At 46.7% G+C, this 16587-nt stretch overlaps 1 protein-coding gene across 1 annotated transcript; it reads right to left on the bottom strand.

Annotated features, from left to right (window-relative positions):
• Positions 1 to 6651: 6651 nt before the first annotated feature.
• PTCHD3 (patched domain containing 3) lies at positions 6652 to 15459 on the bottom strand. The gene is made up of 4 exons (XM_076332357.1): positions 14728 to 15459; positions 14262 to 14383; positions 12336 to 12481; positions 6652 to 8500 (listed from the first exon to the last, which is right to left on the bottom strand). Exons 1-4 carry the CDS (start codon positions 15457 to 15459, stop codon positions 6900 to 6902), a joined length of 2601 nt encoding a protein of 866 aa, XP_076188472.1. The 3' UTR covers positions 6652 to 6899.
• Between the last annotated feature and the right edge of the window lie 1128 nt (positions 15460 to 16587).

Below are 16587 nucleotides of genomic sequence, written 5' to 3' on the forward strand. Positions count from 1 at the left end.
GGTAGCTTCCAAACATCAGTCAGATGGTGAGAATAACCCGAGTTCCCTTTAAGTACACAGCCTCGTGTTGTTGAAAACAGGGCAGAGCTAGGCGCTTTGATGGACTGTTTGCTTTTTAAATAGCCCTAAACTGGTCACAAGCACGGTGGCACATAAAATAAGAACTTCAAACTTGGGCACGATTCTGAATTTCCTGCATTCCCAAGGCTGACTTATGCCAGAATTCTGCCATCAAGCTTAATACAAAGAAAATGCAAACTTCCAGTGAAAGATGTGGCCTGCTCTTTCTGGCTGCTTCCTACTGTGTGATGACCTGAGTCAGCTGAAATGCTACAACTGTTTTCTAAATCTTGATCCCTTAAACTGGCTGTGAAAATAGAGCAATCAAGCCACTGGTAGCTGTCTGCTCTCTTCACTTGCTCAGAAACCTTGCCTAGAAGCAAGTAGAACTATTTTTCTTTCTAAAAATGGCCAAAGAACAGAGCGAGAGGTGAGAGTGCTCGTTTTAAGTAGGCCACTTGCTCTACTTCCCTTGGAAGTAGATTTCCATTCTCTTTTTCCAAGAGCATGACTCCTGTTCCTTCTGTCTCGTATTTATTAAGATGCCTTCCTCTGGTGTTGGCCAATGTGAGTGTATCATCTGCTCCTTTGGCAGCTTCATCAGTGCAGAAATGGCTGTATCATTTGCCATAATAAAAGCACTGATATGGACATTGAAACATTTAACGGGAGAAGTGAGGACTCTGGTGCATGGGGTTGGGGTTTTTCGGGTTTGTTTTCCTTAAATCTAGCTTTGTGGTTAGTGCCCTGTCCTGGAAATTCAGTGCTGCTGGCTACAATACTGAGATTCAGTGTTGTACCATATGGGCTGTAGTAGCGCTGGGTTTTGATCTCCACTTCAGGAGCAGATTTCTTCCAAGAATGATACTAGTTTTCAGTCTTTGACTACTATTTCAAGAATTGCTTCTCCTTCCACAAACAAAACTTGCTCTTCAACTTGAGCGTTGCAAAACCTGTAGCTTTTTTTTATAAACACCCATTACCCAAAGGGACTTCAGGGCACTGGGGTGACTGGTTGAAGGATCGGGAGCACAGGTAGTGTTTTCCTCAATCCCTACAGTGGCAGGGAATACTGAAAGGAACAGGAAAACACACCTGATCAACACGTGGCTCAGGGGCTGGTGCCATCGGAGGAATTTTGGCTTTTTTGATTATGGGGAGGTTTACATGGCACCAGGGCTGCTGGCGACAGATGGAGTCCAGCTGTCTCACAGAGGGAAAAGGATCATTGCTCATGAATTGGTGGGGCTCATTGAGAGGGCTTTAAACTAGGTTCGAATGGGGAAGGGGATAAAACCAGGCTCACTGGAGATGAGCCGAGGGGTGGCGTGCCGATGCTGGGGGCGAAATCGATAGCCCAGCTCAAGTGCATCTACACCAATGCACACAGCATGGGCGGCAAGCAGGAGGAGCTGGAAGCCATTGTGCAGCGGGAGAGCTATGACTTAGTCGCCATCACAGAAACATGGTGGGGTGACTCTCATGACTGGAGTGCTGCAATGGATGGCTATAGACTCTTCAGAAGGGACAGGCGAGGAAGGAGAGGCGGTGGGGTGGCCCTGTATGTTAGGGAGTGTTTCGATTGTCTAGAGCTCAACGATTGTGATTGATAATGATACGGTTGAGTGTTTATGGGTAAGGATGAGGGGGAAGGCCAACAAGGCAGATACCCTGCTGGGAGTCTGTTATAGACCACCCAACCAGGATGAAGGGGCGGATGAAGCGTTCTACAAGCAGCTGGCAGAAGTCTCTCAATCGCTAGCCCTTGTTCTCGTGGGGGACTTCAACTTCCTGGACGTCTGCTGGAAATACAACACGGCAGAGAGGAAACAGTCTAGGAGGTTCCTGGCGTGTGTGGAAGACAACTTCCTGACACAGCTGGTAAGTGAGCCGACCAGGGGAGGTGCCTCGCTCGACCTGCTGCTTACTAACAGAGAAGGACTGGTGGGAGATGTGGTGGTCGGAGGCCGTCTTGGGCTTAGCGACCATGAAATGATAGAATTCTCGATTCTCGGTGAAGTAAGGAGGGGGGACAGCAAAACCGCAGCCATGGACTTCCGGAGGGCGGACTTTGGCCTGTTCAGGACGCTGGTTGAGAGAGTCCCTTGGGAGACAGTCCTGAAGGGCAGAGGGGTCCAGGAAGGCTGGAAGTTCTTCAAGAAGGAAGTCTTAAAGGCGCAGGAGCAGGCTGTCCCTGTACGCCGTAAGAAGAATGGGCGGGGAAGACGACCGGCCTGGCTGAACAGGGAGCTCTTGCTGGGACTCAGGAAAAAAAGGAGAGTTTACCGCTTGTGGAAGAAGGGGCAGACGACTCAAGAAGAGTACAGGGATCTCGTTAGGTCGTGCAGAGAAGAAATGAGAAAGGCAAAAGCCCAGCTAGAACGCAATCTGGCCGCTGTCGTTAAAGACAACAAAAAATGTTTTTACAAATATATTAATGACAAGAAGGGAGCCAAAGAGAATCTCCATCCTTTATTGGATGCAGGGGGGAACACATTGTCACCAAGGATGAGGAGAAGGTTGAGGTACTCAATGCCTTCTTTGCCTCAGTCTTTAACAGGCAGACCAGTTATCCTCAGGGTACTCGGCCCCCCGAGCTGGAAGACAGGGACAGCGAGCAGGATGAACCTCCATAATCCAAGAGGAAGCAGTCAATGACCTGCTACGCCACCTGGACGCTCACAAGTCTATGGGACTGGATGGGATCCACCCGAGAGCGGTGAGGGAGCTGGTGGAGGAGCTCGTCAAGCCACTCTCCATCATTTATCAGCAGTCCTGGTTAACGGGCGAGGTCCCGGACAACTGGAGGCTTGCCAATGTGACACCCATCTACAAGAAGGGCCGGAAGGAGGATCCGGGGAACTACAGGCCTGTCAGCCTGACCTCGGTGCCAGGGAAGATTATGGAGCGGTTCATCTTGAGGGCGCTCACAAGGCATGAGCGGAACAACCAGGGGATCAGGCCCAGCCAGCATGGATTCATGAGAGGCAGGTCCTGCTTGACCAACCTGATCTCCTTCTATGACCAGGTGACCTGCCTAGTGGATGAGGGAAAGGCTGTGGATGTGGTCTACCTGGACTTCAGTAAGGCCTTTGGCACCATCTCCCACAGCATTCTCCTCGACAAGCTGGTGGCTCACGGCTTAGACAGGTGTACTCCGCGCTGGGTAAAAAACTGGCTGGACGGCCGGGCCCAGAGAGTTGTGGTGAATGGAGTTAAATCCAGTTGGCGGCCGGTCACGAGCGGTGTTCCCCAGGGCTCAGTTTTGGGGCCGGTCTTGTTCAGTATCTTTATCAATGATCTAGATGAGGGGATCGAGTGCACCCTCAGTAAGTTTGCAGACGACACCAAGTTGGGTGGGAGTGTTGATCTGCTCGAGGGTAGGAAGGCTCTGCAGAGGGACCTGGACAGGCTGGATCGATGGGCCGAGGCCAACTGTATGAGGTTCAACAAGGCCAAGTGCTGGGTCCTGCACTTGGGTCACAACAACCCCATGCAGCCCTAGGGGCTTGGGGAAGAGTGGCTGGAAAGCTGCCTGGCGGAAAAGGACCTGGGGGTGTTGGTCGACAGCCGGCTGAACATGAGCCGGCAGTGTGCCCAGGCGGCCAAGAAGGCCAATGGCATCCTGGCCTGTATCAGAAATAGTGTGGCCAGCAGGAGTAGGGAAGTGATTGTCCCCCTGTACTCGGCACTGGTGAGGCCGCACCTCGAATACTGTGTTCAGTTCTGGGCCCCTCACTACAAGAAGGACATTGAAGTATTGGAGTGTGTCCAGAGAAGGGCAACGAGACTGGTGAAGGGTCTGGAGAACAAGTCTTATGAGGAGCGGCTGAGGGAACTGGGGTTGTTTAGCCTGGAGAAGAGGAGGCTGAGGGGAGACCTCATCGCTCTCTACAACTCCCTGAAAGGAGGTTGTAGCGAGGTGGGTGTCGGTCTCTTCTCCCAAGTAACTAGCGATAGGACGAGAGGTAACGGCCTCAAGTTGCGCCAGGGGAGGTTTAGATTGGACGTGAGGAAAAATTTCTTTACTGAAAGAGTGGTTAAACATTGGAACAGGCTGCCCAGGGAAGTGGTTGAGTCACCATCCTTGGAGGTATTTAAAAGATGTGTAGATGAGGCGCTCAGCGACATGGCTTAGTGGGCCTGGTGGTGTTGGGTTGACGGTTGGACTTGATGATCTTAGAGGTCTTTTCCAACCTTAATGATTCTATGATTCTATGATTATTACAGAGCTACTTTCACAGTGGAACATTCAGCTGCCTTAGTGATGAAACAACACATCCAGATTTGGTTTGAGTGTCTTTCCAGGTAGGAAGGTTCCACAGAAAAACTGGAATGAGAAGGAAACAACATTCTTTGGAGATATAAATTTGCAGGAAAGTTCAGGATACCTTTTTGCAAAGAATTTCATATAAGAATTCTCAGGCTGTCATAGGTTGAGGGGTGGGTGGTAGGGCAAGTGGTGGTTTTGTTTGGTTTGTTTTAATTTCCACAAAGCAAAAAAAAGCCTATTGCTCTAGACCTAGTGATAAAAGTAGGTATGGAAAGATGCATCAGCTGAAGTGCAGTTCTGTTTTTATGCACATTAAGTACTCCTCCAAAAAACAGCTTCCTGCTTGATTTCATTTTGCTTTTACAAAGGGATATATGACATGTCTTAACGATGACTGTAGTTGTTACTCTTCAGAGCATCTCTCTGAAGGTTTTATTTTCATCCATCACTGTAGTATCTGAGCAACTAACATAAAGCAGTATTCATATATTCATAGCAAAGTTTCAGGTAAACTCCATGTGGTCTCTGGCACTTTATCCCGCCCCCCCCCCCCCCCCCCCGCCAATTTAGGAGGGCGTGCACAGAATCAAAACTTTGAGAAGTTCTTGGATTTGATTTTAGCTTCCTTTTTTCTGGTAACTTGGTTAATAACGGCTTTTGGACATAAAGTTGCCAGTGTTCTTTCTTTGATAAATGCTTTTGTTGCATTCCAGATTCAGCCAATATTGAGTAGCTGGTTGCACAATTTCTTCTTGGCTGTCAGTGATTTATCTTTAGCTTTGTTATGTAGCTTTCATAGTGACTCTAAATGGAGATTAATGTAATGCCTGTAGACTATGATTTGCTACTCTGAAAATTAGTATCAGTACTTTGTTTGTCCTGGAAGTTAATTAATTTCTGAGCGACTTGTCTTCCAGTCAATCGCCCCCATAAACAGAGACATCATGAAGAAAATAAAAGGTCCTGCCCTGTCTGCTGGGTCTCATGCCACTGGTCAGAAATCCACATGGAACAGAGGCAGACCCTGGCTTTGTCACACTTGCTGCAGCTCTCTGAAGAAACACTCCATAGCTGCAGATTTGGACTGAATGGTTTAATAACTCCTAGACCAATTTTTCCAAAGTTACAAAGATCAATTACCATCATTCATTTGATTTCCAACAGGTAGCTCATTAAATTGGCAACAAATTACGTACTGTCTTTTCATCCAGTGTCTTGTCCCTACAGGTTAAAAGACCACCTCATATATTCTTAGCTCTTACTCAGTGAAAGCTCCTCTGCTCTATCGACGTGTCACAGGATGGGTTGTCACTGATGAACACGATGTAATTTATGGGTTTATAGTTTTAGGACTAACAGCTTAAACCTGAGTTGCTTTTTCACTTTGTCCTGAATCAGGGTGTGAGTCTCTAGTGAATCCTTGCCCTGTCATGCCATGGCACAGCATCTTCCATGGTGGTTACCCAGGAGGTCCACACTAATTCAATCACCTACAGCATATCTCTTTGCAAACTGCAGCCAACAGGAGCTACACACAGTCTTCTTAAAGCTACATGATGTTTAATCTTAGCGAGAAAATGGGACACCAAGAAAAGGATTTGAATAGAAAATGAGAGTCAGTTTGTCTTCCATAAGGGTTTCTCGTGCTGCATTAGGAGCCTACACAGACTTCGTCTCCTGAAGGCTTATGAATTGTTGCAGTCCGAGGCAGTTCTGACCTCTTGTAATCTTGCTGTAAAACCTCCAGGTTTGAGCCTCTTGGGGGGAAAATTGTCTTCAGGCTTAGCATTGGGCTGAGTTACTGTGGGGATTAAAGCGGCACAGACTCTGGCAGGCAGTGACCAAAGACCTTTATTGCTCTTTGTTAGCATCTTTTATAGCAAGCAGAAGCGTACACGCGCTACCTGCAGCTTGCAGAGAGGTTATAGCCTTGTGTTCACACGTATCTATGCTCTAGCAGATTGACCCATTCTTCCTCCTCCTTTGTTTGTTGCAAAATGCCTTTATGGCCTTTATCTTGTTCTCTCCTTCCAGCTGCAGCACATTCCTTTTCCTCCTTTCAGCTGCAGCATATTGCTTCCTCTGTTATCTTCTGTTTACGTGCCTTCTCGTGCCAGGTGGTACAATGTTTGCTCATTAAAATCAAACTCAGGAGGTTCCCATCCCCACAAGTTACAGCATCAAGGTGAACAGGCAGGAAACGCACACCAGCGGGAATTATTCTTCCCTCCTGGGTACATTGCCTGACAAACCTGTAACATAGTCCATTAAGCTGATGCAGTGGTCAGTGTTTATAACAATTTTAATACATTTGGTAAACAAGTCACAAAAAAAGGTTTAACAACATTAAAGTGTTAGTCAAGCACACACAAAACTGAGAAGTGCAAATCCATTCTGTGCGTTTTCATTTCTTCTTCTGTTACTTTTCTTGCCTGGCTTTTCTGAAGCCTTTGCTTCCCTGCTGTATTTATTTTTCTCTCCTTCGTTTTCTTCATGTCTTATATTCCTTGAAAGTCACTGCTTTTTAATCTACATATAAATACGTAATCTATTACATTTAACTTAGTCACGGACAATCTTTATCATCTCTAAACCTAAACTCTGGCTTTTTAGATTTGGTATTGCGGGGTGATCTGCCAAAGTTTCCAAAAAAGGTTAAAAACACCGGAATAAAAACAAGACCGTGAAGAGCCCCAAACAAAATAACAAGGAACATGATCTTGAAAAATGTCCTAAAGATGTAGGCTTTTGCTGCAGCCAGGACAACTACTCCTAATATAGTAGAAACTGCACCTTGTAATACTGGGTAACCTAGCAGGGACAGAGCTTCAATTGCCCTTTTATTGGCTGATGACTCTCCACTCGTAACAAAGGCATAGGAAATATGAGCAGAAAAATCTACTGAAAACCCTATACAAATGACCAGGTTGATCATGGATATAGAATCTAGATTGACGTACCAAAATGTCATGAAACCAGCAACACCAACTATAACAGAAGCTATAGCAAAAGTCACCCACAAGCAACACAACGGGTTGGGAATGAGCAAAAGGGAGACAACGAGCATTGCCCCAGCAGCAACGACAACGTTCTGAATGGTGTTCTGCACTATTACCAGGTACTGATCGTAGTAGATGAACGCAGGGTGGTACACCATTAATGGAACACTGCACTGCTTGGCTGTCTCTCTTAACTGATTGAGAAGATTCTTCTCATCAACAGCTGAGGTCACGTTCACCGTCTGGATGAAGAAACGTGAAGCTTCTATTTCATCCTGAGTCTTGTTAATGTCCCACTCAAAACTGGGAACAATTTTTAACAGGGTAGGTAAGTTATTAATGAAAAGAGTCTTATTGCTTATATTTATCAAGCCCCATTTGGCAAGTTTTGTGTATACTCTCAGCCATGACTCTGAGAGGTTCTTATCTACATAGGAAATGCCCTCTAAATTCTGTGTGCAGTTCTCAATGCCAAGATGAACAGTCTCATTCCAGTAATCTACACTTTCAGTAATGACAACCATGACCCTGGGTCCATATGCTGAAAAGTATTTGTCGTCATCATCATAGTATGGAATAACGTAGGAGTCATCACTCGCCAGATTTCGAAGATCGATGCCTTCCTTGATCTGAGTACATCCATAAATACTGCCACCCAAATATGCTCCGTACAGCAACACCACAAGTAGCTTGATCCACTTATTTGTAAAAAAAGGACCATAATACTTTTTAAAGAATATGATCATTGGATGTTCACTTTCTGGCTGAGATGACTGCCTAGAACAGCTGCCTATACAGCAAGCATTGTACAAGCAGGACTTCTCAGCCTGATCTTCATCTACTCTCACAGGCATACAAGTCAGCCAGTGTCGGTTTTCTTGTTCGCTTTTATGATTTAATACAATAATTGCCCCAAAGAAGGTCATGGTATATAAATAGCAGAAGACAAAAGCAGTGCCTGTATAGAGGCAAAATGATCTCACGGACGGAAAAGCAGTCCAGGTGCCAATGAAGAAGGCCAAAACATCTGTGAGAGTGGTGATGGTCACAGAAAGGGCTGCTTCTGCGTAAGTCTCGGCCAACCGAGATTTAACATCGGATTTCTCTTTCTTTCTGGAACTTTGTTCCCAGGAAGCAATCATGATGAACATGTCATCAACACCAACTCCTGCGGGAGCAGAAAAAGTTAACGCTGCATTGCAAAAGGCACCTTCCACTAATGCCCAACAAAAGTACAAAATGAATCGCATTTAAGTCTGCATAAAATTTTGAAAAACAAAGTTAGGCTATTAACATTGCTTCAGTGCTGATGCAAGTTAAACAGATACAGGAAAACAGATGCTTTGTGTGTAGCTGAATTTATTGCATTTCAGCAACTCCCGGTGACCTGATGGGTTGTTGATCCCTCAACTCTACTCTGCTGAAGGACTGAGCACACCTAGTCTACCTGTGACAAGTGTGTTGTATCTGCTGTCCAGTGATTACATAGATTTAAATACATCGCTTATTCTCATGCTCAACTATCCTTATCACTAGAAGCATCCCCCACTTACCTCTGGAATCTCTTCTTCATCACTGCTGCAAATTAGACCAGTAATTTATTGCTCTGTGTTCAGCACACAGGGAGAGCAGTGGCTATCACATGGGAAAACAGTCATCCCAGTTTTCCAGTGGCTCGCTTTTTTATGCTCTTTGCTTTCCACTTACCTTCTCTCCAGTTTATCTTTGAGCATCTATTCATGATTTATTACTCATTTATCTTCACATTTATACTGATGTGCCTGCATATATAACCCACCAGAGTCCTGGGAAACCCTGCCAGGAAGACTGGATCCTGGGCTAGAGTTTTTGCTAAGACACAAGTAAGCGAGCCGAAGTTCAAAAAGGAAGAGCCAATGTGCTTCTCTCAGCTCTGCTAACTCTCGAGATTTTAATCACAGACCTTTCAGTATTTTGCCAATATTAGTGTATCAAGGGCTTTTCTATTCCCTGAAAATTAAATTAATCACACAAAAAAGGGAAGCAAGACAGCATGAACAGAGGAGCAAGCAAAAACTATATAGCTAAGCATAAAAGAATAGAAGAAATCACTATCTGCTGCCTGAACAATCAATTGCCAGTAAACACGCAAAATTATTTGTAAAACTGGGTAGATATCTCTATCAAAGGCATTCAGGGAAAGCACTAGTACAGGGCTAGTCAATGTGTTAATCGAGAAAACAGAAAATACATTTAAATTCCCAGTGACGTCTGGGAAAGGTTCCAAGCACTTCAAGGGGTACGATCAACTCACAGCAAGTTTGATAAACGGGAGAAATAAACTGGGCAAATACTAATTTAATTGCTTTTCAGAATTACAGTAAGTCAATGAACAAAGCACTCCAGAAACAAACAAATAAACAAAAAAGGACTGCACAAATATAAAATGGAGAATAACTGGTTAAGTGGCAGAAAAAGATCTGGGTGGAGGGAGGAAGGACAGGAAATGGAGAGCTATATGACAAACAGGTAAGAAAAGAGCTTGATGTGTGAAAGATGGTTAGAATCCATTAGCAGGAAAGACATATGGATAGGTGCTGGTCCAAGAACACAGGTAGATTAGTGGCAGGTGGCTGAAAGTACTTTTACCTTTGGCTGTCTTCCCTGAACCTCTCCCAGAAACTGCATTCTGCATAGCAGGTACAGCTGAACATACCAGCTAGCATAGTTAGATAAACCAAACTTGGAGTTACGCTACTATGTCTGGCTTTAAAAATACAGCACATCAGAAGCTGCTCTAAGTGAAGGTCAGCTATCCCTACTGAGCAAGATAGTGTCCAGAAAAAAGGTGGACCAGACAGGGGCTGTATCATCTCTGATATTAATCTGTCTGCATACTTGACTATTCAACACTGTGGAAGACAGCACGATAACAGTTCTCTAATGAATAAAGGACTGTTAAAAAATAATAATAATAAAATCAACTATGTTCCATGTATGTGGAAGAACAAGGAACAATCAACTTAAAGATATCAGGGAAGCCTCAAAAGTTCTTGAGTTAATTACTAGAAACAGTGTCCTGTTTAATTCTCAAGAAGTTCTTAAAAACATTTGCCAGGAGTGGTTTAGTTAGATCCTGCCTTGCAGCAGTGAGGGCAACCTCATGAGGCTCCCTCCAGGCCTCACCTTCTATGATTTTGATGAGATGGTTTTCTTAAAAAAGCCCCTTCTAGCATACCGGGGTTAAGTAGCAATCTCAGTATTCAGCCCTCCCACTCACGCCTATTCCTTATAACTGCGAAGGAAAGTTTGAAAATGTTACCTGAACACACCGTAAAAACAACCAACCATGTAAACCCACAAACCAAAAAAAGAAAACACACAGAATTGTTATTCTAGAAAAAGACTCATGATTTTTAACCAGGCCTCTGACTTTTAAATGCTTGGGACTGGCTCTTAGATCTCAGGAGATCAGCCAGAAACCAGGAACAAGATAAGCAGGAAGTGAAAAGGTAATACTGGATGGTGGCGAGCCAGACTGCTTCCAGAAAGCAGGCAGGCTTCAAAAGCAATTCATCTTATGTACTGGTAATTTGTTTGCTTTAACGTGAGGAAGACGGAAGTCTGCATGTTATTTATAAAGATCTGAAGAGACTGGCTTAAGCCCTTTTCCAGATATACAAAAGGGTCTTTGTGACATTAAGAGCCTGTGCATTTGATGAGCAAATAAATGTAAATACAAAATGCATTTGAATTATGCAGGAAACAAAGAAACTACGCATCTCCTAAGGAGTATTTGCATTAGACATCCAGTATGATGCGGAGCCTCTATCAACCCGGGAGTTCCATGTGCTTTCCTCAGCATGAGACCAAGACCAAGAAAACATCACATGAATTTATCATATAGGAGACCAGATAAGGATTTTAAAAGCAGTAATTTATTTGCAGCAACATTATCTAATGGTATTTGGAAAGTTCAGCGCTGGCTGTCAAGCAGTCTGTGCAACGGCGATGCAATGATACTAACTTCCTTGCACTTTTGGGGGGAGCTGGTTGCACGAATGGTGCATCACTTCAGTTGTACAGCTAAATGATACTGTTTACTACATAGTCATTATATTGCAGAGGAAATTTCACATCTTAACAAAACGAGATGGATTTCTTATTTGAAATTACAGACAGTCCTGCTTATTGCTTAAGCCGTATTCAGGCCCAATTTTATCTGACCAAAGACTACACTCTGGAAATGGGATACAAAAAATTACGGTAACTTACTTCCCATATTCACCTCATAATACAGGTACTGGATTAAGTCAGTGCTAGTGTAGCATGAGCTGCACGCTGGACACATGTTCCATGGTGCTGCTGTTGACCTTCCCTGAGGCTGACTAACAGCAGAGAAGTAGGGAGCTCTCACTGTACTGCAAAAAGAGGTGGTGGATGGTTTGGGGAAGACCTCTGCACCTGCTTAAACTGCTAACAAATTCAGCAGTTCCATAGAACAGTACTAACAACAAACTGATTTGGGGTAGACAAACTTATCCAGAGCTAATGAGGTATGTAAATGCTTATAGTACGCCTACAGAAAACAGCAGGGGATGATACAGAGGAATACAGTGACAGAACCCTGTTGAGCTCACCTCAAGCATTAGCAATAGTTAAATAAATGATTAATCAGCATGGCTAAATTACCAGGGACGCTCGAACGATGCCAGAAGTGCTAACCTTACCACCCTCTCATTTATAGTTTTCATGCCATAGCAGTGGAAATAGAGCAGGCATCGTTTTTTGGGAAAAGCTGCCCTTCCACCAGAGCCGGGCTCCTGTCCCAGTGAGGGTTTGCTGAGCTGAGTGGCTCACCCACCTGTAGGAGCTCAGAGGCTGGACCTCCAAGTGTCCCCCCCCCTCACCGCAGGACGGAACTGCGTGTGATCTGATGCTCTTATTGTAAGAGTAACACCGTCAGGTTGTTTTAACTCCACTTTAGTCTTCATATTTGAATCCGACTTGCTTTTTCTACTTACCTAGAATAAGAAATGGTGCGTTTGCTACAGTGACCACAAACGGCACTCCACAGAAGAGCATCAATCCAAAGCTGCTTAATACGGCTAAACCAGCAGAAATCACTCCACAGCATGCAAGCCAGACGTTATTTCTTATACAGCTCAGTCTGAAAATATTTTAAGGAATATCTTAGTTACATGTCAAATATTTCACCAAGGTGTTTGGTACGACAAGTGAGTATTCTGCACAGATACCAACAGTATCCCATCTGTGAAGAGAACTCTTGATGAAAGCTGCTATTTGCGGGAGAGCTCCCAGGTGTCAGCATTGGACAAGATCAATTTATACAGGAGATGCTAAATATATTATTACTGCTAGCCAGTTATATACATAAGAGTAAAGATGTGTACTAATCTTTGCATCAGTAACAAGAAAGCTGGCAAAATGAAAATACGTAAGCTCTACCAGTGAGAAGCTAGATTTAGGGTGACCCAAAAAATTATGAATTTTCAGAAGCTCCTTCCTTTTACACAGGTTCTTGGTGTAGCATATCAGTGCAGTAGGGAAGCATCTCCCAGGCAGTAAGTGCTGTGTACAGAAGCTTTCTCAGCAGACAGATTGGCTACCAGCCATTTGCCAAGACGCCCTGGAGGGCTGGCTCAAGGATTCCCTGTGAAACGCTCCCAGTGGGAGACTTTGCATGTGATGCCATTGACAGCACCACACTGAGTGGGTGAAGAGTTGCCTCTTTCCTGATTAGTAGTATTTTCCAGGCTGTAGACCATTTCTGAACTTTGAGAACCTCTCGCTTCCAAGGCAAGAAGCATGTGTTGGTGGAACTGTCCTTTGTCTGCGCTTACGAACGACTGGGCCCGAGACAGCTGACACCCAGAAATTGTATAGCCTAATTGTATAGCTTGATGCAAGCACTAACCCAATAAGCCCACCCTCCGAGTAGAACTTTATTTCTCAAGCACAGCACACAAACACTGCCATACGGTTGTCAAATGTACAATGGTTCACCTTCCACCAGCACAAAGGGCAGGCTAAGTTCTTTGTGGACAGCAGCTAAGGCTCAGACTCTATTAGCAAGCAGAATACCTAAAGCCATACCCGACTTGCAGTAACCTATGAAGCTACTGCTTGGTCATCTGTACTTTAACTGAGCAGGTAGCACAAAAAAGGTACAAACAGATCTCAGCATGGTATACTTAGTATCTTGCAGGCAGGATGAGGACAGAAGCTACGAATGAAGCAAGAAAGTAGTAGAATAACCTTAGCAATAGCACCACTTATTCCTTCCCTCCCCCCAGATGATGACTTTTCTGTTTGACTTTTACACATCTTTTCAGTGAACGTCTCCACTGGGTATGCCACGTTGAGCTGGTAAGTTTTATTCAACAGAAGTGCTTGTGTGGAATTCTGCTGCTGCCAGGCTGGCTAGATCACGCTTCTGGCCCCCTTCCTGCATAGGGTAAAGTAGAACCCTTTCATAGTTAAAAGCATTTACTTTGGCATAGTGTTTTTCAGTGCCAAAGCACAGCACATCAGACCTCTTAAAAAGATAAAGAGTAGAGGGTTGTTTCAGTTGTTTAAATAGTTCCAAAACTATCAGCTACAAAAAGGATTCTTATGAGGCGGGCACAACAGAAATAACTGATAGCTTCAAAGAACAGACAAATGGATTCTAGTATTCAAGCTGTGCGTGTCTGAACTGAACACTTGTTCACATATTCATCTGATACTTATCACGAACCCCGTTTAAGCGGTTGGGAAAAAACACACAAGTAGGAGAGAATCAGCAAAGAAATACATGTTGCCTATTATTACATGAAGTCTGCAGGTTCAAAAATGACTTCATTTTACAAGAGCAGAAACCAATTTAGGCAAGGTAAACAAGAGTGAAGGTCACTTTTCATTGATCCATAGCTTAGAAGACATTTTACCTTAGGCAAGAGACAACTGAAAAGGTTATTGTCAAGAAATATGTTATGGAGAAGAGCGGGATCACGCTCTTGGTATTTCCTTCAAACTCCTGTTGTCTGGACAGCGAGGTAAAGTAAGTCACCTGTCATTAAAACAACACGGAAAGAAAAGATGAAGCACTCCTACTCTTTTTCTTGGTCTTTATACACATGCACAGGCAATGCTAAACATCATGTTGGCACTAACGCATTTCCGTGGCCCTCAGAACCCCCAGAAGTGCCGCTTGCACCAAGCACAGGCCAAGGACAGTACATCGCATGAGCAGTGCAGAGTGGATGACACTGGAAGCACTGCTTGGAGCGCTGCAGCTAAGCCTACAGGCCGGCCCCCCCCTTTTTCCTCCACCATCTCCCTTCTGGCGATGGGGCAGCCCGGGCATTTCTGGTCTCGGCGGCCCCTGCACGGCTGTACCCACTGCTGCGTTACCTGAATGGAGGTGGAGTTCAATGCCGCCAGCTTCACCGGGATGTCCTGCTGGAAGCTTTCCAGCCACCGCCGGCTCTCCGCCGCCGTGGGGCCGTCCTCCCTGAGGTAATACACCAGCTTCAGGGCCCGTGCCGACAGCACCCGCCCGCCGGCGCCCGTCTGCACGCCGCCCAGCGCGGCCCCCAGGAAGATGCCGTCGTTGACGGGGAAAGTGAGGTTCTCCAGGGCGGCCGTCGCACCGCTCAGCAGCGGCAGCAGCGGGTTGGGGCTGGCGCAGCCGCTGCCGCTGCGGGCGCAGAGCGAGCCGTAGCCGCGGGCGCGCACCGCCTTGTCCAGCCGCAGCACGTCGCGCCGCGCCGCCGGGGCCAGGACCGAGTACCCCTCTGCCGCCACGGCGATGAAGGCGGCGTAGGCGCCCTCGGTGGGCAGCCGCGGGGCGGAGAAGCGCTCCGAGTCGTTGGTGGGGAAGTGCCGCCGCACGAAGTCGCGCTCGGCCTTGGCGGGCCCCCACGTCGGCGTGAACTGTGCCTCGATGTCGTTTGCCTGCCGCTGCGGCAGGAATAGGAAGCCGGCGCCCAGCCCGCCCGACAGCAGCAGCGGCACCAGCGCGAAGGGACAGGGACAGGCGGCCACGCCGCTCCCCAGCCCTTCGAAGAGCCGCCTCAGCGGCCGCTCCACACAATCGGTGTTGCGGCAGTGGCAGCCCTCCGCGGGGCTCCGCGGCTTCGCCATGGGCGAGGCGGGGGCACGGGCTGCCGGCGGCAGCTCCCCCGCCGCGGGCGCACCTCACGCCGGGGCCCGGCGGCGCAGCCTCTTGCTGCGCGGGAGGAGAGCCGCCTTCTCCCGCCCCGGGGCCGCGGAGGGAATGAGCGTTCCTCAGCAGCATGGCCCGTGCCGTCCCGGCGGGGCAGGCGGCCGCGCCCGCGCCCTCCCCCGCTGTGACTCACCGGCGCTTCCACAGGTGATGTCATGTGGACACTTGATGAATTCTTGTCGAAGAGTTACCCAGCTGGATAAGATAGCCTCTCTTATGTGGTGATAACTCCAGAGAAAAACAGACCTGTGTCTGCGAATAAACTACGGAGATACACCTATCCCCATAGCCAGACACCAAGAAGACTTCCAGGGTAACCTGGCAGTGGACCAGGTTGTGGATGATCCACTGACATTGCAGCAGACATGAAGAGATGGTGTCCAGCTAAATGCTTTCACTGTAAAAAACAGCCGTAAAGGGTTATTGAATTTTTTAGGCTTATCAAGACAGAAGATAAAAATTGACCACTTGTCATGGCTCTAGAAATTTATGTGTTCCCAGTTGGCCGGTCACAAGTGGTGTTCCCCAGGGCTCAGTATTTGGGCCTGTTCTGTTTAATATCTTTATCAGTGATCTGGACGAGGGGATTGAGTGCACCCTCAGTAAATTCACAGATGACACCAAGTTGGGTGGGAATGTTGATCTGCTCGAGGGTAGGAAGGCTCTGCAGAGGGACCTGGACAGGCTGGATTGATGGGCCAAGGCCAATTGTACGAAATTCAACAAGGCCAAGTGCTGGGTCCTGCACTTCAGCCACAACAACCCCATGCAGCCCTAGGGGCTTGGGGAAGAGTGGCTGGAAAGCTGCCTGTCGGAAAAGGACCTGGGGGTGTTGGTCGACAGCCGGCTGACCATGAGCCGGCAGTGTGCCCAGGCGGCCAAGAAGGCCAATGGCATCCTGGCCTGTATCAGAAATAGTGTGGCCAGCAGGCGTAGGGAAGTGATTGTCCCCCTGTACTTGGCACTGGTGAGGCCACACCTCGAATACTGTGTTCAGTTCTGGGCCCCTCACTACAAGAAGGACATTGAGGTGCTGCAGCGTGTCC

The sequence above is a fragment of the Aptenodytes patagonicus genome, chromosome 2 (genome assembly GCF_965638725.1).
Source record: "Aptenodytes patagonicus chromosome 2, bAptPat1.pri.cur, whole genome shotgun sequence".
NCBI lineage: Eukaryota > Metazoa > Chordata > Aves > Sphenisciformes > Spheniscidae > Aptenodytes > Aptenodytes patagonicus.